This window comes from Anser anser (genome assembly GCF_964211835.1).
Source record: "Anser anser genome assembly, chromosome: 3".
Lineage (NCBI taxonomy): Eukaryota > Metazoa > Chordata > Aves > Anseriformes > Anatidae > Anser > Anser anser.
The window spans coordinates 81,471,990-81,497,723 of record NC_139722.1 but is presented as its reverse complement, the minus strand read 5'-3'; the positions used below and the strand labels follow the sequence as shown (position 1 = coordinate 81,497,723).

General features: G+C 37.9%; 1 protein-coding gene across 10 annotated transcripts in view; it reads right to left on the bottom strand.

Moving 5' to 3' along the window:
- The window catches only part of ACTN2 (actinin alpha 2), an 83,841-nt gene that overhangs the window by 28,170 nt on the left and 29,937 nt on the right, over positions 1-25,734 (bottom strand). For 7 of the 10 annotated variants that reach the window (XM_083828130.1, XM_083828125.1, XM_083828131.1 and 4 more), the window contains 7 exons: positions 17,723-17,837; positions 16,474-16,593; positions 10,022-10,108; positions 8,856-8,943; positions 6,748-6,826; positions 3,315-3,396; positions 1,100-1,185 (listed from right to left, as the gene is read on the bottom strand). In XM_083828130.1, the coding sequence (XP_083684256.1) occupies positions 1,100-1,185; positions 3,315-3,396; positions 6,748-6,826; positions 8,856-8,943; positions 10,022-10,108; positions 16,474-16,593; positions 17,723-17,747 (567 nt within the window). In that variant the 5' untranslated portion in view covers positions 17,748-17,837. Of the gene's footprint in view, positions 1-1,099; positions 1,186-3,314; positions 3,397-6,747; positions 6,827-8,855; positions 8,944-10,021; positions 10,109-16,473; positions 16,594-17,722; positions 17,838-25,734 lie in introns of those variants that run through there. The other 3 variants (XM_083828133.1, XM_083828134.1, XM_083828126.1) reach the window with 3 other exon arrangements.

Below are 25,734 nucleotides of genomic sequence, written 5' to 3'. Positions count from 1 at the left end.
ACGAGGAGTAGAAAACAGGATAAATAAATAAAAGCACAACATAGTTGTCACTGCGATCGTTTTCTTGTTCATGTTTTCTTGTCTCTGTACTCTAGGAACTATACAAAGCTGAAATAAATAGTGTTAGATTGATGGGTGCTGACAGAAAAAAAAAATCCGTACACTAGAAATTCAACATAAGCTCTTACAAAGATGTGAATTTCTTTTAATAAGTCTGATCTTGCACTGTCATGCAGAGAATTACCTTAATTTTAAACAGACTATCTGTATAAGAACTAGCATGCACATCTCTGATGATTTAGAATTCACTTCTTTTATTTACACACAGGAAAGGCAGGCTAGATTTTGATCTGGGGAGATCCTCTGGAAGCTGCACATGTATCAATTTTCAACTTTAACATTATATATCAATACTCTTTATATTACTAATGCCTAAAGTATGTCCATGTCTATGAACTGCCTTGCTTTTTCTACTACTGCTTCTTTTCATTGGAACATGATTCCAGAGCTCTTCTGAGATGTCTGTATATTTTCCTACTTTGCACAGTAGCAATGTTTTATGTCACTGATTGTACTTACCAGTAAGCATTTAACATTTTAAAAAACAATCCTGAAAGCATAAGAGAAGGATTCATTTTCTGAGCATCTGTTTTGACGATTTTGACATCTGTAACAGGAATAATATCCAGCAGGGAGAAAAAGATGATATTCTGCTATTGAAATTGCTTTTTCACTATGAGCTACGTTTCATCTTGCATTTTTAAAGGTGCTTCTAATCAATGCACAGAAGTTCAATCAAAGGACATTCAACAATGTCCTACGAAGATCAGTAACCAGTTGTCAAAAACCTACTGGATATTATTAGTAAACACACAGAAATGAGACAGGAAGTTTTGTTTCTACAAAACAACTGGATAGACTACTACTACTGGCTCTACAGAGACAGTGCCTCAAAGAGAAAATCAGGCTACAGGAAATGAGCTCAGCTCTAAGATGCTGTTCTAGTAACTAGTGAGGAAAAGATCAGAAGAGGAAAAATGCTGAAAGAAACAACAACACAGAAGGTGAAGGGTGAGATCTGATCCATCTACAACCTCACCTTCTGAGCACCAGCAAATGCATGGTAGTAACAGGAAACATAAGTCATAATGGTTCTTTCATCAGGTCTGGTAGTGTTTACTACATCTGTGTAGAGAGAAGAGGGTTTACTGCTCAGCAATTCTCATAAGGTACTTCCATCAGATTATGCTGATGATGTCACCTCAGTGCTGCAAGGATTAAAAATAAATATACCACCATTCAGTTTGCATCAGTTTACTGATATCAGTGCAAAGATACATAAGCTTCAGGAATCAAATTGAGAAGATAATAGTCTCCCACAATGGTAAAACATCTGAAGATGGAGACTGTACAGAAGGGTATTACCATGTTCTGGTTGGTAGAAACTTCCAGAGCAGATGGTGCGGCTGGCAGATCTACTGGGTTCAGTTTTACTGTTAGTCCAGAACAACTTCATCTAAATCACTACAATCAATCCAGAGTTAAACACAGTCACTGACAATCACAAAATAAGAGTATTTACTGCTTATATTAGCAGAAGGTCCTTTTGATTGTCAGAGTACTGACAAATACTGGAAAACCGTAAAACTCCTGTAGTCCAGAAATACATTTTGTGCTAAGAATAATTCGGACAGTAACAGTTCTGCAATCCCTGAGCCAGTCCATTTTGTTAATAGTATAAATCACAGTACGGTTTGAGTTGGTTGACTAATAGGTTTGTCCCTATTACATTAGGAAAGATTAAAAGTATAGAGAGAGTATGATTGAAGTGCGAGTGTATTGTTGTAAACAGATATTTCTGAATACTTGACAGACAAAAGCAGAAAAAGTTGTTTTCACAGCAGTCATGGTTGAGTGATGAATAACACTAGCGCAAGCTGAAAAGATGCCTGCCAACATGGAAGTGGGAAGATATTGGTGTGAAAAGACCTGGGAATTAGATGACAATTTTTAATATTAACAGTGAGATTTTCTAACTTCAGGACCGATATATTTACTGATTTTGAATCTCCATCACATAGTTCTGAACGAAACTTGGCATTTCCACTGAAAACACAAGAATAAAAAAGTGATGGCAAATATACAGAGTATGTTAGAAGAAGCAAGATTTCATTCCCCCTCTCCTGCTAAGACAAGAATAGAAAGATGAGGGCTAGAATACGCAGGAAATCTTAACGGGGGGGGGGGGGGGGGGGGGGGGGGGCGAGGGGGGTGTTGCATGGTATATGAAGAGAAAAATGAGTGAAAGAAGAATGATACATGTTCACTAGTGAGGAGAAAGCATGTCTATTTATTCCTTGCACAGTGTTTCATAGTAAAATAATTAATTGGTGCTTGAAAGGGTAATTGCAATTGAAAAAATTAAAACAGGTAGTTTTGAAACATAAAGGTGAAACCAAGAAAAACATTCAATTAAGAGGTTACAACCTGGATTTTCAAAATCATCCTGTATTGGTCTAACCTTCCTACCAAAGAAGGGTACTCAAGGGAAGTGGACAAGATGAGTTTGCGTGCTTTGGATAGTTCCTGTGTTACCAGTGCTCTACTGACGTGCCACCAGACCTGAGTCTGTATACGTGGAGAAGAATACCTTGAACTAGTGTATGTAAATTCCAGTATTTTGGCATCAGTTTTCCCTGAAGTAAAAAAGGTTGGTTATCTTGAAGAAATATTTCCTTCTGATTTGTGGACAGACTCTAAAGATTATTGGAGAAACCAAACATGAAATCATTTGTTAAAATGGATCCCTGTAAAAGGTTTATAATTAAACAAACAAAATGCTTCCCTCAACCTAGCTCTTTCATAGAAGGCATGTTATTAGTAGAATATTTTGAACTGTACCTCTATTTCTTTCTGGCCCTCTCATTTTAACATTTTAAAAAGTGAAGATGCTTTAAGCTGCTAACAGATGTATTTTACTTCATTAAACTTAGTTTTTATAGGCAAAAGATTATGTTCTGATCACCTATTTGAACTTCAGTTGTCACACTGGGGCCATGTGCTAAGGTTAGGGTCCAAAGTGTTATAGTAAATACAAACAGTAACAAACAGTAATAAGGAATGAAGATAGAGTGGAATTATCCAATACATGGGAAACAAGAAGGAAAAAATTGTTTGAAAACAAAGTGGAAAGAAGTTACTCCATGACGATTCATGTGGAAGGAATGTTGAAAATTTGCTAGCCACAAAACAACAGAATTTTTACTGTCTCCTGATGACGAGTGATACAAACTTCAGTATAATATAACTCTCACCTTCTGCATCCAACATCTTTGGGATATCCAAATGTTTTTCAGCGATTTCCATGGCAAGGTTGATATTTCCTATGGGGTCATCCTGAATTAAAGAAGAAAATATAACTAGTCAAAGATATATTTTTTTCTTTGAAGCAAGACTACTACAGTAAGTACACTAAAACTTACTCTGATTTTCCCAACTATAAACTGGAGTCACAACTACTGTTGTTCAAATAGCAGAGTGGGGTATGTGGGGTCTACCTAGTGCTCTGCTTTCAAATAAAAACAATAAGCCACTAGGACTCTGCTGCAAACACATTCTGGAGGGGAACATAGATAAAATATGCAGTGTACACTCATAAAAAGCTAATTCTGAATGAAGTACTGCAGTAATACATACAGTCAAGGCCACTGATTCAGTAGGCTATACTAGACCATTCATCACAAAGTTAGTCCTGCACACTTTTATACTTAGAAAACATTGTATTACAGTGATACGAATTCACTGAGCTAACAAGTTCTCTGTTGGTCAGGTGAATGCATGAGGAGAGGGAAGCCCAGACAGAACAGTTACCCAGAAGGCTCAAAACCTCCCACTTTTGACTTGGACAGCCAAATGTGTAAGACTTCTGTTTGGTGAAATTTAGAGCTGTTGAAAATTAAGAGTTTCCTCTTGTTTTGAGATTTTGGATTTTGTTTTTTGAAGGAAAAAGAAAGGAAGCAGTACACAAAATTCAGACAAGCAGCACATATTTCATTTCATATGCCACAGACAACTGTTGCTGACAATGGAAGAGCATGTCAGATTAGGGCTGCTCTTAAGTCAGCCTTCTAATATCAGCTTGGAATGAAAACACCTTATGGGAAATGGCTGTGCGTGCCATTAATGCTTCTTATTTTCAAGTATTCACAAACTGCTAAATGATGGTAGCCATTATGAACAATGCCAATGTGTACAGAGACTGTCTAGGAAAACAGGGTAGAAGAGAAAATTTGGAGAAGCAAGAGGGGACTGAAAAAAGTTACCAGGTTTTCTCGAGGGAACTTCCAGGGCTTCCGTTTGAATACAAAGACATGCTCAGACATGCTCATTGTCTCAGACATGCTTCTTTTGTTACTTTGAAATGAACTTAGTAAGATTACTTTCTATGGAATGAGAGCAAGTGCTTAAATTTCACAGAAGACTGTTCTCCACGTGCATATATATGCGAGGTATCATAAGTATTAATACCCTCACAATTTGGTTAAAATAGAATCCAATGTCTCTAAACTTAAGTTCTCACTTTATCATCGTTTAGCAGTTTTGTGCATCGTTGACATTAAGAGGAACTTAAAACGTGGACAGTACTTGAAAGCCATTAATTTATTTTTTCTACCATTACACCATGTGTAATACAACATTTACTAAATGTGTACACAAAAACTCCTACTTAAATTAAATGGGAGAAAAATACACTAAATCTAAGCAAGATCTAGTGACTTGGTTAAATCCCTTTGCTTACGAATGAGTGATGCGGACTTCCTATTTGTTTGCTTGGTACTAAGTCCATAAGTAACAGTGCTCCACTGGTAAAGGATATTATTTAAATCAGTATTTAAATAGGCATTATTTACAACGTCTTCTGGAGATCCCCATCACCCATCCTTTTAAACAAAACTACAAGCCACAGTAACTAAAAATGTCTGCTACGGCTAGAGAAATACCTCATCTAACTTGTCATAATCAAGAAGATCAGGCCTGTGTCTATGAATAAGGGCGCTGAAAGCAAGGCCATCTTTCCAGCTACAAATTCACACAGAGCACATTGGTGAGAAAAAGAAAAGACACCATGCATGAGATAAGAAACCAAGAAACAAGACACCAAGACAGCTGTTAATGTAACCAAAATGAATAGTCAATCAAACACAGCCAGGTCAGAAAAGCTTGATCTATTTTAGGACTTTTCTGCATGTGCTTTACGTGCCACAGCTCAGCCTCAATTTGAAACCTGACCTGTTCTTATTTTGGAAACCTCTAAGAGGGAAATAGTAATGCTGAAGCAGATTTGCTTACGTGCTTTTCCCTTCTCTTAGCGCTCACGTATAGACTGGTTATACCATGAAGGGTTTTGGTTTTTGTGTTGGTTTTTTTTTTTAGTAGCGTGCCACTTTTCAAAGTGCAAACTCAATCAGACTAACTTCTGTTTGGGCCATACTTGAGCACACATACACAGAGACAGGTATGTTAGTTATTCCATGAATCTGTTCATCCTTAGGAAAGGAGGTATATAGAGAATAACCTGGTGTTGACAGTTCATATTTTGTCCTTTTGTTCATATCTGCAGATGTCTTAAGAACAGCCTAAGTTAAACTCTGTTGGTTTAGGAATAAGTTCATTTAATTTTCATCGCACCTTGGGGGTCGCCAGTATAAATTTAACATATATATAAAGCAGACAAAGTTTTCAAATCTTCTCATTTCATTCTATCATCTTTTCCTTCACCAGTGGCTTTTTGATAACAGTCGATTCCACTAGTAAAATCAATTTGTAATGGAGGAAAATGGAGTGGAAAGTACTGTCCATGATTTACCAGTCTCTCTCATCAATGAAAAGTGTCACTCAACAAATTAAAACCATGATTAAGTTTCACTGGGGTTTACGAGAGACCTCAAGATACACTCATTCCAGAGGAATAAAAAATGCATGGTATGCCTGTATTGAGAGAGAGATGAAAATGACAACATTCCACTTTCTTTCTAGGTTTTATTCTTCAGTAACAGTACCCAGAAATTCTAAGATTATTACATGTTCCTCATTATTTCCCCTGAAATCCAAGCAGCTGGTATCTTTTAGAACACATACATTTTACCAGGTACAAAAATGGTTTTGTAATCCCCATGTGGTGCTATCTAAGGAGTTAGGATATCAATTTGATTGGCACTTGACCACAAGTATTGGTAGAAATATAATGAAATATCAAAGTAAGAATTGGTAAATACTTTCTATGTAAGCCTAATAATTACATACTCCTGATTACCAAGTGCAGTCTTTGTTTTAAAAAATCTTAGGATGAATAATCTTGTCATTGTTTACTGCTCTGCAGTCTATGTAGTCCTTTACACCAGACATAAAACAGGATGGACCATACTATGTATCATCTGTGAATGGAAAATTCCATTGCATTTGATTTTACATCCATATTGTGCAGCATAAAAGACTTCATCAACTGTCTGGCAGCTGAGGAATAGGTTATTTGCAATTAAATGCTTAAGTCATTGTAGTAGGAAGGAAAGAAGGACACAGGGCAGTCACAGGGTCCTTTCCTCCACATAACATTTTTTAGAGGGAGCATAGAAAGCCTGTTAGAATTAGTATGCACTCCTCAGCTTGTCTTATAGAAAACATGCTAAGCAAACCACAAGTGAGCCAAATCACTGCAGGACAGCATGCTGTACCATCCAGACTGATGACCTTATTTAGCTTGGAGTAGTCAATAAGATCAGGTCGGTGTCTGTGGATAAGTGCACATAATCCAAGGCCATCTTTCCAGCTTTACAACAAAAAATAGAATGGAAAAAAAGTAATTAATAAAGTCATGGCATTTTATAGTTTGGTTCTTGCTCAAGGCTTAAAATCAAGCAGGAACCCTCCTGTTAAATCCTGACAATTATGTTCTGTCAACTTTCATCCCTCTAAGCTTTTGTTACTATACTCTTTCTCCTGTAGTACATAACTTATTCTAAGGTACATACATGTTTAAGGATTCCATAATACTTTCTAGGCAATGTACATTATGTACAACAGACCCTGATTTCAATTGCTTAATTTGTGCGATGCTCCAGGATAGCTTGAATCATCCATTCAAGAAAGTGCGTAATTTCCTATTATACCATATTTGCGAAAATACTAGAAGAATAAACCTGCAATACTTGAGTTTACTTAAGTAATTGACTTTTTCTTTGTTATTTCAGACAATTCTAATGACACAACTATGTCATGCTCATAGAAGTATGAAGTCATAAATCAACTTAGTTTACTTAGAACACTTCATACATAGGTCAGACCTGAGCTCTGACACTTCAGTGTGACTTCTTGTCCACTACCTTTCAAGGCAAGAACAGGAAATGAATGGATCTGTGAATATCATCTATTTGGAAAGATTATGAGAGGTTCCTTTCAGCCAGAAGCAATTATTCTTAAAGATACTTTACGCAAACAGATCATTGGGTTTGAGGTCGTATCCTGTGCAGTAATTGAATGATAATAAGGGTGTTAGACTGTTAGAATCCCTGTCATTGAGATGTCTGGGTAAATCATTCAAATAACAGAACCATCTCCAATAACACATGTAACTAAGCAGAATTAACATACGTTGTGTAATATTCATTCAGAATGTAAAACTGAATCAAAATGAACACCAAAATAACAAGAAGCATTTTCCAAAAGGTATAGACTAAAATGGTCTGGACAGCCCATTTTAAAGTAGATCTATAAAAGCCAATAAACCCTAACATCAATCAAGGTGTTTCTGTTCAAGATGTTCTTCCCATACCATGTATCAGAGTCAACATATGTACTGATAAACATTAAAATTCTGATACTGCAATTTATGATATTCCCTGTGTCCATATAAAACTGTCCTGAAATACACCAGCTACATTATATATATATGCTATATTTAAGGAAAGTAACACATTACAAATTTCAGATCACTTACAGGCAATAAAGGGACCGTAAGTCAAACAATTCTTTTTATCTGTGGATGTATGTGTGAACTGCATCTTCTCTACCGCTATATGTGCTTTAGATGTTTCACATAAAGAATGAATTCAAAACATCAAAACATTGCAATACAGAGCTCCTGTAAGTACTACAAGGGCTTCAGGGAAGGCAAAATCCCATGGCTGAACAGTGCAAATGGCAAGTCATGTAGTTTAATTAGACTGATCACCCACAGAGCTATAGGAAGTAGCTGGGAGAAATGCCAAAAGCGGGCAGCCTGCATATGGCCTGGAGCATCCTTTATAGGTTTTACTAAAGGCACAGAACCACAGGGCAAGAGCTTCACTAAATTTTCCAGCTTAGGTGATGATCCTGATTCTGAAAATGAACATGTTTAAAGTGCTACTGCGGTGTACTGAGTATATTTTTGGCTCTTTATTTATAATTATGTTACAAAATAATAAAGACTGATTTATCATAGTGAGATATCTGCAAGCTCAACACATTGGTATTTTGCCAAGAACAGTCTGTAACTACAGTGCCTCTCAACTGAAAGCAATTTTTTGCCCTATGCTTAGATATTCCCATATACCAAGGACCTCTAATAGTATTATATGTTAATTCTGTGTGGAGTAGGGATTTTTTTCTTTTAAGTAGTAACTATGTAAACAATGGTAAATAATGCAGAAGGCTAACCAAAGTAAGACTCTCAAGACAGATCATAAGAATTTGAAAAAAGCCTAGGTTAGCAGTGAAGAGGGAAATTCTGCTGTCAAATCTACCTACACAACTGTGGGAAAAATTTTGACCTAAGATACTTTGGAAAGCTTCTACCCCGTGAAATAATGGAAGTTTACCTAAGATGGAAGTTCTGAATGTTCACATTTCTGTAAGGAGCAGTTTTTCTTTGACACCACAGCAGCAGCCCTTCCTTGGCAGAGGTCTCTGTAAGACACCAAGGAGTTAAAAAGAAAAATGTTAAAAGTGCTCACGTAATTCTTTTCTTGTCATCTTAAATGTGGTCAGCCATCTGAAACTGGTTAGCATAAGCTAACATTTAATCCTAAGAAATAGCCAAGTGAAGTAATGGGGCTCCATTAGGACACAGATATCAGCTCAACTGGAACAACTCAGAGGGAGTCCGATTCTGCACAGTATTTCTGGGACATTAGAAGTTTAAGAAATTACATTAGTTGGACAGCAGAATGTATACTTGGGGAATAATACTGAATACAAATGAAACAGAACTAAACATAAAAGATTTTGTTGGTGCCTACATGGAATACACTTGTCGTCTCAGTCCATTTGCTTATAGAGAGGTATAAATGCTGAAGAAATGCCTTCGTTATTTGCACCCTGTGGGCATCTGAGTGCATAAGTAAAGGACTGAAAAGATCAAAAAGACCAAACCACTAGGTCCACAGTTAATGTTTCACAGATCATGGGCAGGACAGCATGCAGACCTTGAATTGGCTCTATTTTTGTTGCAAATTGAGATTAGTTTCTAGAATTCTAGACTTTTCTCAGCCTAGACTAGATTTAAAGAGTATTGTAACTGCAATGCACTTTTTGGAGCCAGTTTCCAAGTGAAAATTAAGGAAAAAAAAAATCTGAAGCAGTGAGAAAAGAGAAGTGATAGAAAGAAGAGGCATGTAATCGGATAATATTTGGGAAGAAGGATAGAAATGGACAAGACTAGAAAAGTATGTTGGAAATAGGACAACCATACAGGGTACAGCATAGTTTCAGGCTACTGACACTCAGGAACATAGACATGTTTCTATTTGTATAACTGAGGGACGTGCCTAGAACTTCTCCGTTTATAAAGCTGTCTCAAGGTCTCTGTCAGGAATTAGATTTTCCCTCCAGAAATGGATTTTGGCACAAGGTAGGGAACTTGCAGTATTGCTTTCTGTGAAAAAATAATTACTTCTTAAAACATTCACCTCACTTGCATACAATCTATATAAAAACGTTTTAAACAAATTTCTTAATTACTTAACATTAGTTGAATTACTCTTACCTTCCACTGAAATATCCTGAATAGCAAAGCGAAGGATGATAGTCCAGATCATACCCAGTGTCATTTTCACATTGCCATCAACAATTTCTAAGGTGAAAAAAGACATAACAGTATTTTAAGAGAAAAACAGAAAACACATTCTTATCATATATTTGTATAAATTATACACTGTATCAAATAAATACATTACATTTCTACAATAATTTGTTATTTACAATAATTCATTATTTACACAGAGTTTACCTGGGTCCATTTTTCAACAAATTGATGCTTCTGCTACCCTGGCAGTAGAAGTGAAGATTACTGAGTTTAAGGTCTGTTTAGCTCTTCCATGCTAAAAGGCTATTCTCCAGCTAGTTGTAACTGTCTCAAAAATTTACCTTCTAGACTGACTTTTGTTGACATTGCCTGAGGGCAACTACATATTTAAAGTTTGAATAATATCAGCATTGCTGCTCTTAAATATGAAAGAACTGGGGAAAAAATGCTTTTATACTAAATTGTAAGAAACTACAGGATATTAGCAGTTTTAAGTAGGAATTGAGAATTTATCAAGGAGATGTAGGAATTTTTAAATGACTTGGAAATCTACAACACAGACTACTTTTTTTTTTTTAATAAAAAAACATTCAAAAGTCCCTTTTCCCTTTAGAGAGTTCTACACTTGGTAGACTGTACTATGGTAGACTAGAGTCTACATACAACACAAAGTGCTAGGAACATGCTTTTACCAACCCTTCTCACATATACAGGCGAGCCTCTTCCAAAGCCAATCCAGTGCTCCTACATTGTCTGTAATACTAACAGTGATACCACTTCAACACCAGAAAATGTACTGCCAGAAGACTTGGGTGTGGTGATAATGTTAAATCAATCTGCAAAGTATGGTGAGAGACTCAGAAGAACACTGTGAGACTATAAAGCAGGTCCAGCACTAGAAGGGGAGGAGGTGGGAGGAAGGGCGAGGGGAACTGCAGACTGCCTTTCCAGTCACCTCACACCAAATGAGCAGGGGGGCAGGGAAGGCACCAGCTGCTCTCCCACTTGAAAGTCACCTCCAGCCCCCCTCAAGAAATGGAGCAGCTGTGGCTGCCTGTGGGCCCACTGGTGTTCTCCTGGGGAGAACAGAAAGGGAGGGAGCAGAAAGAATTTCCTCAATTTAACATCAAATGCCAAAGGAGGTGCCAGCAGGAAATGCGGTCACTCTGCTACTTTAAAGTTGCCTGAATCCAGGGGTAACTTTTACAGAACAAGGCAGCTGCTGGCCCCAGGACCTGAGATACATGCTAATTTGCAGCAGTATGTGACACAAGCTGTCACTTGAACCTATGGAATTAACAAATGTGGTACGAGATATCTCACCCATTGCTAGTCTATACTAACATTGTTAGTGTGATAACCCAACTTTATATATGAATGGCTATTTTTCTGCATTCCCCTTTGTATTCTACATCCATTTTCCAGAATTCTTACCTCACTTTGTCTTCCATGCATTATTACTATCTCATTTGCCCTGAAATATTTCAAGTGTCTTTAAATACCCCAACTTACATTTTTTAGCCAAAGACCATCAAGTGGCAATTAGGGCATGTAGCTACTTCTTTCCCCTTTCACCTTCACAGTCATGTATTTCATTGCATTTTGATCAGCTGTAGATGTCTCATAAGTATATACAGTACAGAAGAATTTTTTGAAATGTAAAATAGATGAATTTAAATACACAGTAGGCATTGCTGATTGTCAGACAATCAATTCATGGATTTGCATAATCACTACATTGTTGTTTTGATATACATATCCAAATTTACACACACACAGTGAAAAAGCAAGAGAGGGAACTTTCAATGTTGTGCATGAAAAGACTTTTCAAGCTCTTTGCCAGCTTTGATCTCTCATCATCTACCGCTAAAATAAGATACCAAAAAAAAAAAAAGTATAGAAGACAAGGAAAAACATCTAAACAGAAGGAAAACAAAGTTTCTAAATGCTGAAAAATATCGGTGGTGAAAAAATACTGATTCATTCCTATCATTTTCCTCTACAGGCCAATAAAAAACTTCTTGATTATTTTCTTCACATTGCCTGTTTGATCTAGCAGAAAAATAGTTCCTACACGTCACATAGGCAAAGCTACAGCTGACCTATGAAAACAGGAAAGGAGAGAAGAGGACAAGACAACACAATAAAAAACTGCCAAGGAATAAAGCTAAGCAAAGCAGTGTGGGCAAGGCCCAGTGTTTTGGTTGTGATTTTATTTTTTTTTAATTCTTCTTTGATGTTAGGGTGTGCTTTATTTATTTATTTATTTATTCTAACCTTCTTGTAGCAGATTTACAGATCATTTGGTCTTCAGTATCTCTCTCCATCCCCAAAAAAGCAAGGCAGAACTGTTTCCTACTAACAGCATATTTATCTTTTATGGTATTGCATATCTTAGTTCTTTGCATTCAGGATGCAATTACCTTGCAAATGGAGTCATTGCATTTTTATTTTTTTAATGGGAAAACATCTAACTTGTGGACTATGAAAGGCTCATAAGGATTACTTTCATGTCTTTAGCTTTAGCTTCTTGACTCTCTAGCCCCATTTCTATCACCAACGGAGAGAGATGCTCTTCCACAGTGCAGATCAGAGTAGTTAAATTGGGCTTCTGCTCAATATCACAGTTAAAGGTGGTCACCTCTCCGTATCCATTTCACAAACTACCCAAGGAAGTCAGCCTTCAGAACACTAACAATGGCTTATAAAGAATATTACTGGTGCCTTAAAAATATTAAATTGAACTTTGTGCTGATGCCCCACAGGAATCACTATTTCATCTTTGTTTCGAGGCCCCATTTTAAATGGCAATTGGTCCCTTTGAGACTACATGCTCTTCACCACACAGTATGTCAGATAATAACACGTGATCTTCACCAGGTTTAGATACAAAACTTTCATGCTTTGGAAATTAAAAAGTATTCCAAGTATCCATGTAACTCAGAGAATGCCAAAACAGATGGGTGCAGACAAGCCCACATGGCCCATCCTAACACATACAGACAGAAAGTTAAGGGGTTAAGGATGTTGATAACAATACACTCTTAAGAAGCCTGCTCTCTCCCTCCTTGCTGGCATACATTTCTGTCTTCATACAATAACGACTATCCGGTCAACAATGCTGAAAAATGCAACAAAATTAAGAAGAGATGAAGCGTGTTTTAAATCCAGATCAGGTTGCTGTTCCAGGCCCCAGGACCGCTACAGTAACAGTTGTCAGCCCAAGTGGTGGTAGGGTAGGGCTGATAAGTGTGGGAGGAAGTATGCAGGACAAAGGGGCACAGGGACTTTTTAAACAGGTACTGGTGCCAGAGGTCCTACACTGTGAAATTATATCCAGTCAGATGTAATATTACATTGCTGCATCAGCACAGCATTGTGCCTTAGATAACTGTAGTAGAGGGAACGTGGTAAACTTAACAGGGCACTAAGCATGTCTGGGCATAGCTGGACTTCTGTTCAGCCTGTTTAGAGTAGGAGGGGAAGGCACACGAATCTATCTGCTCCTGCCCACATGGATGTAATCTAATGTGTGTTAGTAGCCATACTTGAGATAGTGCTATGTCTTACAATGACAGGTTCCTCTATACTTGTAAACTATGATAGTAACTGGGTGTTTTTCTCCTGTGCTTCCATCCAAGAATTTAAAACAGTTTTTAAATGCTAATGAAGGAAGGTTTACTCTTAATCCGCCCATTTTACAGATCGAGAATTCCAGAAACAGGCAATAAAAGCCTGCAGCCCAGCCAAGAACATCCCCTTAGTCTTCTCACTTACTATCTCCTGTTGTTATATGCAGCAAGCAATATTGAAGGCATGGACGGGCATTACCTTACAGCAACAGGCTGAGCACCTGTAATAGGTTACTGCCTCTTGTCACTGCCTCCCTTCCAGAGGGAATTACCTATTTTGACAGAGCATCTAAGTTCACTGCAGTTGCTGCCAAGGGGAGCAGCAGGGTTAGCTTAAACTGTTTTAATAGCTGATCTGAGATACCCCAGGTGCTTTGCCTTCAGATGATACAGGAAGTGCTCACATGCTGCCCTCTACTTGAGCTCCCTACCAGTAATAAACGGCAATAAACTGGGCAAAATGAGGGAGATGGAAGTGCAGAGGGTTGACCTGCTCCTTTCAGCAGCAGATATGACCCATTGTATCTCAGTTTAAATGCTCCAACCTTGCCTGAAAAACCTAGGAGTGAAAACACTTGCCCATTGTGCAAATTGAGATCAGAGAGAATGCCCTCTCTGTCCCACAAGATCCTCCTTTTGCTACACTCTTGTTTTCTGACAGGAAGGGTTGGAGTCCCAGCATGACAGGACAGAAACTACCATTCATTTGCTCTAGACTGTGTACTCTCAGTATTTCTGCACCAGCTATCAGACAGGCTCCCCTATGTTTGATCTTTATTTCCACACATAAACTGTCTCTCCAGTACCCTCTGCTGTCTGCCTAATGCCATGTCACTGTCAGAATACCCTTTACTTGCAGAGGGTTTTAGGGCAGTGGCATATTTTTCCATCCTGCTTCATTTAATTGAACAATGGGCCCAGCTGCCCCTCACTGCCCGTACAACTGATGGAGGGGCCAGGGACCTCTGAAACGCAGTAGAGCTCTTCTGAGATCTGAAGTGCCTTTGGGAATCACCTTATCTCCCCTCCCCTGTACTAATTTCTGCTGGGACACAGTTAATTTTCTTCACAGTGGCTTGTATGGTGTTACGTTCTGGATTTGTGATGAAAATAGTGTTGGTAACACACTGATGTTTTAGTTGTTGCTGATCAGCGCTTACACAGAATCAAGGTCTTCTCTGATCCTCATACTGCCCAGCAAGCAAGTAAGCTGAGGATGCACAAGAAACTGGGAGGAGACACAGCCAGGACAGCTGACCCCTACTGACCAAAGGGATATCCTATACCATATGGTATCATGCTCAGCAATAAAAGCTAGGGAGAAAAGCAGAGGAAGGGAGGACTTTCAGAGTTACGGTGTTTGTCTTCCCAACTAACCCTTTTGAGTGATGAAGTCCTGATTTCCTGGAAATGGCTAAACGTCTGCCTGCCGACGGGAATTAGTGAATGAATTCCTTGTCTTGCTTTGCTTTCACGTGCAGCTTTTACTTTACCTTTTAAACTGTCTTTATCGCACCTCACAAGTTTTCTAACTTCCATCTTTTTTATTCTCTTTTCCATCCCACTAGTTGGGAGTGAATGAGTGTGGGGCTTGGCTACCTACAGGGTTTAAACCACAACACCCACTGATGATACATTAAAAAAAAAAAAAAAAAAAAAGGTCCCCGTTACGTGCCTATAGATAGATGGATGGATTTGGACTCAGATGGCCCATCCACTTCAGTCTCGAATTAAGAATGAGTCCAAACACGTTCTGCCCAGAGAATATTGATTTCTTCTGGAGTTTGGAGTTCTCGATCTAGAGCCATAATGTATTTGGTGAATGATACTTGAGGAAGCAACTAGACTAGGTTAAGCTGCTGTAGAATCACCAAAAGCTGATGGATTTTTCCATTACTTCTACAGATACCCCTATCCCATCTAATAAACCCTCCTCCAGCCACAATCAGCTTCCTGAGATGAAGGTTTGAAAGCCAGAATAAGCCTGGGGAAATCAGACAGCAGGAAGAAAAGGCTCATAAATTTATTTAAAAAGGCCTAGCAATGTGAATAGAACACAGCTAGTGCTTCTCACTGTGATACTGAGGTTACAGCCAGTGTTTTGCTCTAAGGTCACATAAGAGATTGCCCCCAGAATGGACGGAAAATCATCGAAGCTATGAAGTCAAAAGTAGTTGAATATTGTGCTAGCCCCATCACTCCTTTGTATGGCAATGGATGTGCAAAGCATTGTACAAATATCTCAATAAACCAGATGGTTCTAGACAGACTTTTGCTCTTTTTATACCATCATTTGAATCTCCTGGGAAACATAGGTTTACTTGCAGTGAGAGCCTGCTTTCTTTTGCTCAGTCTACATTTATCAGCATTTAGTTAGCCAAATACATGTTTTTATTTTACTGCCTGAAAAACTGAACAACAACAACAAAGTAATAACCTTATTAAATAACATCCCAAGCCACTTTCTTCAAGTGTTCAGTCTCTCCCCAGCTGGCATAATTTCTTTTGATCACTCCCTTAACTCTGCATGTGAATTTTAGAAGCAGAGCTGCCATGCACGGTCAGTCTCATAACAAAATAGAGGTAGGTCCCAGCCACCTGGCAGTGATATCAGCCTTCATCTTGTCTGAAAAATATCTCCTAAAGGTAAAAAAAAGATCCCAGATTGGATAAAGCATACCCTAGAATGCAACCTGATTTCTAACATTTATTTTTAATACCTAGAACTTAAGTCAGTTGCACCATCTCTGAGGGTACGTTGTAATAAGCTCTGTTACATACCTTCTGCACCAATTGACACAAGTTTCACTCCTTTGCTGGCAATATAATCCAGAGCTTTGTTGACATTAGCAATTTTATGGAAGCGCATCTTCCCTCTGTCCGGTTTCGGTAGTCTTTCCCCTACAGGATAACAAATTTATTATGTTTATTTTTATATACACCTGACTACAGACACTCAAGTGATCATAACTCAAGAGTGAACATGCCCTGAACACTGTCTAAAAGTTAGCGTTTATTTTAGCAGGTATTTTTCTGAAAGAATGTCAAATGGCTTTGAACAAAACCCTGAAGGGAAAATTCAAATATCAAAGCACCTTACTTGCATCTTTCTGATAAAATAGTAAAACCAGAGTAAAATTTTTATGCTTGGCCTAAACACTTAGAAGATATGTGAGTGCTTCCTGCTTCTAGACTTCTGGTTCACTGCTATTGTCTGCTTTAGAGTACCTGAATATTAAGAAGGTGGGATATTCTCATCACCATTACCTGCTGAACTGTAATGAGAAGCTGGATGTTATCCAGCAAATCAGCCATGGCATCCTTCCAAATCTGACCAAGATTGGTGGCTTTTAACACCTTATACAGTACAGCAGAGCAGCTAATTTCAGAGCAAAGGCTGATGAGTTTGGATAAATTTACCTTCTCAAATGATTATGAAAAAGAATTTCAGGAAACATACTCTCCATTCCATGAAAAATAATCATTTTAAGATCTTCTTCCCCACTGAAATCTCCTGCAAAAATGTAAACTATTCTCCATAAGAAATCTTTTTTCCCTTTTTCACCTTTATTGTGTGTCTTCAACTCGAGCTGAATGCTTGAATGCCCCTTCCCATTCAGGGGCATTCTGAGGGTACCTTGGGGACTGCCCCTCTGAACAACAGAGAAAAAAAAAAAAGTAAAGCAAAACTTTTATTCTAAAAGTGGAATAAAATAGATCTGTAACCTATTTTAATTGTTAGAGGACTGAGACTAGGTCCTCATGGTTTATGGTTTGTCCAACAGCACTGTGATATCAGTGATATGCCAATACGCTGTGAAGCCCTAGAACACAAGCACAGAACCCTGGAACAGAATACTTTGTAGATAAGGAAAAAGCAGAGTTTTTTTCTCCCTTTTGTTTTAGTGTGTCTCATCTCTCACTTTTAAACCCACTTATAATGTTCACTATTGCGAATTGTTAACAAATATTGTTCTTTTAAGAACATTTCAGTAAGCATGCTGTAAACACATAGCAAACTTTAACCAACCTGAGATAACTTCCAAGAGCAGCATCAGTTTGAGGCCATTCCTGAAGTCCTCCTCAATGTTCTCAATCTGTGTGCCTGCTTTCCTGAGGTGGGAATTGCACCAGGCTGTAAATGTCTGTAATAGCAATTAAACAAACAAAAAAAACCTTATCAACATGTTTTTTTTAAAAAAAAAACTGCTAAGCCATCTGAGCAAATGCTGCATCAGAGACTTCCACAGCTGGCTAAGAAATCTGGGTGTTCAACTCTCATTCATTTTATACATGTCACTGAGTTCAAAATTGTTAGCTCATGAAGATCATATAATTGCTTAATCAGAAGTAATCTTGTGCTAGATTCCATTTGCGAATGCTTCCCCCAGAGATCTACACAAGAAGGTAAAATTTGTCATTACTACATTTAACATTTTGTGATCATATAATTTTGTGTTGGGACATATCCTTTAGAAATTCTTCCTGAAAATAAATATCGGTATGTTATCATGGAAGCTGTGTGACAGCAAAATATAGACAATATCATGTACAGAGGCAGAAACTTCTACTACTTTAATTCATGGCAGGATGAACTGTTCTTATACAGATTATCTGTTGCAGGGATAGGTAACATGCATGTAAGAACACTTTCCAGGATGAAGTAACTGAAGAAGAGAGAGAGTTTATACAGCAAGGATACCAGCAAAATTGCATCTGCTTCTACTTTAACTACAGTAAGAAACAGAATGCCTTCTGAAGGCACAGATAATTAAAACTGATTTTGAAAGTTTACAATAATTGAAGTGCGGTAATTTTACATTCAGACCCTGAATATATGGTCTGCCTTATTAAGGATTTAATTTTTAAATTGTGTTATATAGTTTTCAGAAAATTACTACAACTTTTTGAAACAGACAAATGAAGATACTTAAGTTTGCAGGGTAAAAATGGTCATAAAAGCAACCACGAGCATTTCTCTCCCAGTGGAGAACAACCAAGTCTGCTTTTACTTGTAAAGATGAAAAGCAGAAGTAAATTCATTGATCTATAGAGATCATATACACATAAACTTTTGCATAAATGAAATCATAACAGGGATCATTATAAAATTTAGTAGTTAAAATTCATCTGTTTTCAAATATTTGTTATACCTCAACCTTCTGAAAAAATCTCCTTGCTTTTCAGTGACTGTTAAGATATATAAAGCAAGTTTGTATTTACTAGGTATTTAACTCTAGGTATAAAATAAGGCCGCATATTTTAGTAAGTTAGACTTCAGATACTTAAAACTGTCAGATATTTAGAATTCCCTTTCTTTTGCTATTTCTAATGTGTAATAGTTTTAAGAACTTTTAATGTAACTAGTTTAAAAACTAAAATAAATCCCAATTTTCGTTGCAAAATTTCCTTTGGCCTTATTTTTTCTCACCTGCTGTTTAGATTATTTAATTTTTGATCTCTCAGTAACAGAATAAGAAAGGACAACAGGTGAAGGCATAAACTTTCCTCGGAACTATGTCATGTAAATGCTGGACAGATCTCATACTTTCAGAAGATACAGACTAAATTTTCAGAAATGGTCTATTCTTAAAAATGCAACATTCTGTCAGAGAATAACATTTTGATTATTGTAGGCTTTGATTCAATTTATGCAAAGAATTTCTGCATCTTACTGGGATCTTGTCTCAGAGCTCCTACAGTGATAAAGAACAGCTTGCAGGACATGTGCATTGTTCTGGTATCTGCAGCTTCATCTCTGATTTTTTTTTCTTCAGTATCCTTATCCTTACGCCACTTAGAGGATCAGTTGGGTACCAACCATGTGACCAAAATGCAGATTTTTTTCCCCCAGTGTGATGGAAAATATGGTCACTTCATGTGGCACTGAGTTATGGACATAATACAGGGCATACTGAATATCCCGGGGATGTGGCCAGTCATAACAGAGGGGTGGCTGCAGAGTGCCACTTCAAAATATCCCCAGTAAGCCTTTTGGTATCACCATGACAGAAGAATGAACATATCTAACAGCAGGAGGGAAAGAATTGATTGTCACAGTTGGTGCAGAAAAATAAGTGTATTTATCAGAAGCTAGAAGTTAAAAAGAAGCACTTCCTCTCGTCCTGGAAAATAGCAGCAAATTTTCACTTTCTTTTTAACTTCATTAAACTTTGTTTTTATCAACTTTTCCTGTCCAACTGAAAGAAAGAAGCAAGAAGCTCTATAGATCTGGGGAAGTTGTGCAGTGAAATAGCTAATTCTAGATACTGAAAGAAAGGAGGAGAGAGACTACTGGAAGTGGTTCTAAGCAGTGGTCCTGTTGACCTGCAGAGGATGAGTTGCAGGCAGTGGCATAAGAAAGTTGCTGTGTGCAGACATAGATAAGTTCAGCTGCAGCACCTCTGCAAATAAAATTATTTTAATAAAGGGATGTTAGCTTGAAAAGCAGTCATTCAGGAAGGTAAAACATAGCTCATCTTAAGATAACTAGCTTCCCTGAGCTCATGGGACATCTGAAACTGAAGCGTGTTATGCATCACAACAGAGATACTAGGCACTTCTACCCTCAGGGCTGGATATGATGGAGTCTTAGGATGGTATTCGGTTTGGATCATTATAGGGCTAGGATCTAGTTTCTAAGACTAATTTGTCTGCCCTGAGCTGTATCTTGTTCTACTGATACGTATCTAAAAGGCTTAACACACTAAGTCATTTGCAAATACTATAAATTATAACAAGCATTCTTCGAAGGAACAATATTATGGTAATATGTGAAAAAGAGCTGAAAGCACTCAAGGGCAAATGTACATGAGCTTTAAAGAGCAATTTGGCAATAAATATTAGAAAGCTGAACCAGTAAATGAATGAGCCTTTCATGAGTTGCTTAAGTGATGGACATGCACTTATCCCCAGATGCTATTGCAGTTTGTAGAACTGTTCCAAGCACACAGTGCTAAACTGAATGGGGAATTTGGAAGAAAACCACAGACATTTCCATCTCTTCTTTGAGATATTTATAGTGAACGTTTTGAACTTGTACCACTCAAGTAAATGAGTTTTCCCTGTTCTTCATTTCATTCAGAGTTTAATGGCAATGATCCCACCAGTAAAGTGGTCTTAAAATATGAATCTAATTCCTACTGTGAAAGACTTACTTCTCACTTTCTTACGAAGAAATGGAACATGGCAATTCTTAGCTCATATATGCATATATAAATATATACATAAAAGCAAAGTAGAATCTTGTCCACCTCTAATCGCACTGCAGTCCTCTACTTTGCTACTACAGCAGACAATTCAACTTCCTGGATGCCACACTGGTAGATACAGAACACGAGTTTTATACGAAAATCCCAAGGTTTTTCAATAATTTAAATACTTTCTCTTGAAGAGAGACATTTTTATGGCACTGAATTTGCTGAGAGACAAAGTGAGTTACAAAAGCTCACTGAATCTTGGTGGAAAAACTAAAAACATCCTTGATATTCCAACACTCAGTGCTGTTCTCTAATTGCTAGATAACACCTCTTCCCTCCTGATCTGCACACCTTCTTTCCTCAATATTGTTAATTTTATGAAGACACTAAGCAACCAACGTTGCTATGATACAAACAAGATGCTACTATTGCTGAGTCAAGCTAATCTCAAAAAGCCTTTTTATATCTGCAGGTTATTTACAATTGTTTCCAGCAATACTGGGGTTTGCCATTGGAACTGCAGCATTCTGAATGATAAACTTGGAGTTACCTGCCATGCCTCCAATCATGAGGAAAATTAAATTCTGCTGAAGCTCTGCATGGATTCTTTATTAAGACTTCTTGTGTCTAGGTAGTCTAAATTTTATCTTCTATATGTAGAATAAGAGATTTAGATCTTTAGGTCTTTAGATCTTTATTTAGGTCTAAAAGACAGTTTCTCCTAGTTTTCTGTTTTACCAGTGCACTTCTGTTCATGAAATGCTGCTGTCCCTTTCTGAGAGCTGTCTTGTGCCCCACACAAAGTTTAACTTCAGGACATACTCCTCCAAATGTAGCTTCATAGTTTGGAGCCTTCCAAATTGGCTTACTTTCCTAGGACTAAACATGGTTATAGGAATACTACTTAAGGAATTGTTTACTATTTGTTTCAGTGGACTTACTGATATGTAAAAGCTGCTGCAAAATTTCACTTGGAAATTTTAACACTTTCCACAACTCACGTTTTATTTAACACCCCATCCTTCCATTCTCGTTGTGATACCACTTGTTTAAAGCCTAAATTCTCACTGTTTGGTTTTAACTAACATTTCTATTAATAGTCATTAAGAAACAATTCAAAGCATGTGTAAGTTCTGGAGATCAAGATACAGCCAGCATACAGTACCCTGTAAATTTGTAATCCATTGGGATTTAAAAGCTATTAAATGACTTAGACAAAGCAAATTCCTTTTTGTGGTGAACTGTACAGCACATTTCAGAGTATCAGATTGCTCAGAGAAATAAGGCAGGACTGAAGGCACCAAGCTGAATACCAGGAGTGATAAGTACCTAGAAAGCTAGACATTTCTTTTTAGAATTTATTTACCATAGGTGACTCTACAAAAGACAAACAAACAAATAAACAAACCCTCTCCTTTCCAGATCTATTACTAGAGAAATTTGGCTGACATTCTTTTATAGAAGACTACAGAGGAAGAGATGCAGGGCAGGAAGTCAAACAATTCAATCCCACAGGTATATTTTCTCTTAATGCACTATAACTCTGTCATGGGCATATTTTGGAAAAGCTAACTCTAGAAAAGGGAGCACAGTTTATGTTCTATGCCCAACTATCCTCACTGTGAAGACCACCAATATCATGTTCTCCGTAATTTGGATTCATAGATCTGTGACTATAAGAATGTATTTGAGAAAAATAAACTTACCTGTTAATTTCCTCAAGCCACTTAATTTTACAAGCCCTTGACAACTAGAATTGTAATCAAGGACAGTAAAACAAGATAGCCCTAATTATCTATCAGTTGACTATAGCTAATGACAAGAAATAACAGGGCATGCCTGCTCTGCAATACAACTATTTCTATACGTGCACAATGAAGGACATGCTTTGACAGAAAAAGTGATACCTCTGAAAGCTCAACAGTACTACACTCCTGAGAAAGTCCACACATCCTTTTTATGTGGGCATAATGACAATTATGTTTGATACTGCTTCAAAACCAGGAAATCAGGAAGATACAATAACAACAAGTTTCATATGTGCCAGTGATAATAGGGATAAAGAGTATTGAGCCAGCACCACTTACCACCCTCTCCAGTTACCCATGGATGGTGCATAAGACAGTGTGTTGCATATGCTGAAGGTAAAAGGTGAATTTCTAGTTTGGCACTGACAGTGAGTCTAAAATGTACGTCACCAAAACAACCATACAACTTTCATGGGGATGTGCACAGGAGGTGCCCTCCACAAGTTCAGGAAGATTTATTTACTTGCACTCAAAAGCAAAATTGCAAAGTGAATCTGGCCCAAAAAAGGGTTGGAGGCTCTTGTCATATTTAGTACATATATCTCATAAAAAAGGTTAATACTACCTTTCACTCTTTCCAACTCAAATAAATTTGTCTGCTCTAATATTTACACGTTTTACAACTAATAATGATTTCTTCATGTCTGCTTGTCTGTTCCCCTACCAGAAAGGCTACTAGCCTGCATAAGTCATTTGGGTTTTGTGTGTCTAGCCTTTCTGCAACATTTCCATAAGAATATATAGAAAAATCCAACTTTAACCTATGAAACTTATGAAAAATACTGAATCAATAGGAAATATAATAATTCCTGTATCTGTTAAATAAAGAAAAAGCACAACTCATTTTAAGTGAACCTTAAATTCTAATACCCAAAGCTGAAGGGATGCACGACACGGACTCCTGATGGCTCTTGAACAGGAGACGTTTATTGCCCTTTTCCACTACTACATATACTTTCCCCATAGCCCCACGCACTGTCCACGTGCCCGAATCTGTCTTACAATTGGTTAGAGACCCTCAGACATGCACCTTGAGCCAGTCAGCAATTGGCCACTGCCCAAAGCTCATCTTTAACACTGTAGCCAATTTACTTTATCTCGACCTTGCTCAAGTTTTTGGTTCTACCGCTGTTTTCCTCATTATCTCGAACTCAGGGACGTGTGAAACAGCACAAAGCTCCCTGCTAATTCCTTTCCCACACAAAGCAGGAGACCACATCTGACAAAAATTAATTTCAATTATAAGCATTCAACATATTTGTGTGTGTATACGTGTGTGTGTGTGTGCGCTGTCCTGAATTATCTCAGTCTAATAGGGTTGTTTCTTAAAACTCTGTTCTACAGCCCTTCTCCTAGGGTATTTTTCCTCTCTTCTTGTGCTAGCTGGGAGTCTTCATTACTTCCAGCCTAAATGGGATGTAGTGATTCACCCTGTAGTTATATGGAACATTACTGTCCTCTGAGTACATGGCAAGGGTGTTAAAGAGAGCTCTGCCAGAACATTCCTTCAGACAAGACTGAGGTTTCCCCTTGAAGAACTGCCCATCTGTCTGTCACCCATGTTTTAAAATATAAGTCATGATCCTGCAACATGATCTCCTAGCTCCTGTGTCCACACAGCATTCTAATGACTTCAGGATCAGGGATCCCTGGGCTTGGGATAGTCTGTGCTGGCCCTCATTCTGTTAACTATTTAATTCTGCTCCCAAAAAAGGAGCATGAAGGTGCAAAACAGCAGAGAATCGTACAGCCTTGATATACTAGCTTGATGTAAACCAATGACTACATATGGCATCTGTTGTATGTTCCTAAAACATCTAGAACAGCTGCACTATTCTTATATTTAGTGCATGAGTGTATTTTTATGAATTGAAAATAAAATCTTACATCTTTCTTACTGGTTTGAATTATTATTAACTGTCCCCTTATTTTTATTTCCCACCGCAACAGAAGCCCAAATGCATTGGTGCATGTTAGTAAAATAACCAGAGTGGTTACACCAGGAGAGGTGGTTCACCAAACCAGTCAATCACACTACGCTTAGTAGGCAAAGGGTGGTTTTAGCACTAAGCACACCAGAGCACAGCAACTACCCAAATGAAGTACAGTGAAATCGTGTTGAAGAACAACATCAAGGCTAAGGTGGGGGAAATGTTTAGCATGTTCCAAAAGTTCATTAAAAGGAAACCCTTAAGCCATAGGTGGTATGTCAAAACCAAATTCCCAGAAACAACAGAGTGCATATCATGGAACCATCTCACAAGGGAATATAACAGAAGCTTCACCACTAGGCACCCAAATCCAAAGCTGGGGAAAGCCCTCCCTGCTTCAGCACCTCCCTCTGTACAGCTGAACAGATGGCACTAGAAATGATATGCTGGTGTACTCTCCACTACCAGTGGATCAGCTCCAGTTACTAGAAGGGCCCCAGCTCCTTAATTTTATCATTCATAGCAGACATTGTCAAAGGGATGCCTTCATCACAAAGAACACAGCACAAGACATGAGGGTATTCTTCAGCATTTTGTTTGCATGGAACAGCCTGGGGAAACCTCAGTCCTTACAAAGCAGGTGGCCTAATCCTGTGTGAGTCTAGGGTTTCCTGTAAAATATGTGACCCCCTCCCAGCACTGAATGATTGCATGTCTGTTTTACAGTGCTCGTTATTAAAAAATAAAAACAAATAAACAAACAAACAGAGCAAGTAAATATCCCTTCAAGAATAATTTGGCAAGGCTGAACCCTGAGAAATGTTCAGAAGATTATTGAGCTTTTTGTTACAAAAACATACTACATCTTTCTTTCAGAGGGGACAACAGAGAAAGGTTAAGTTGCCCCAGTGGTACAAACAGAAGAAAACTCATGAGGTAGCAAGATGTAAGGGAAATTCAGTATGGGTCACTTCATGCACTGTCCTCATATCATCCTTTTTTTCTGAATGGAAAAACAGGAAGGATGAAAGTAAAGAAGACGAGGTTTCATAAGGCCTCTGCAGAGGGCAAAACAGCTAAAATATTGCAAGGTTTAATAGGAAC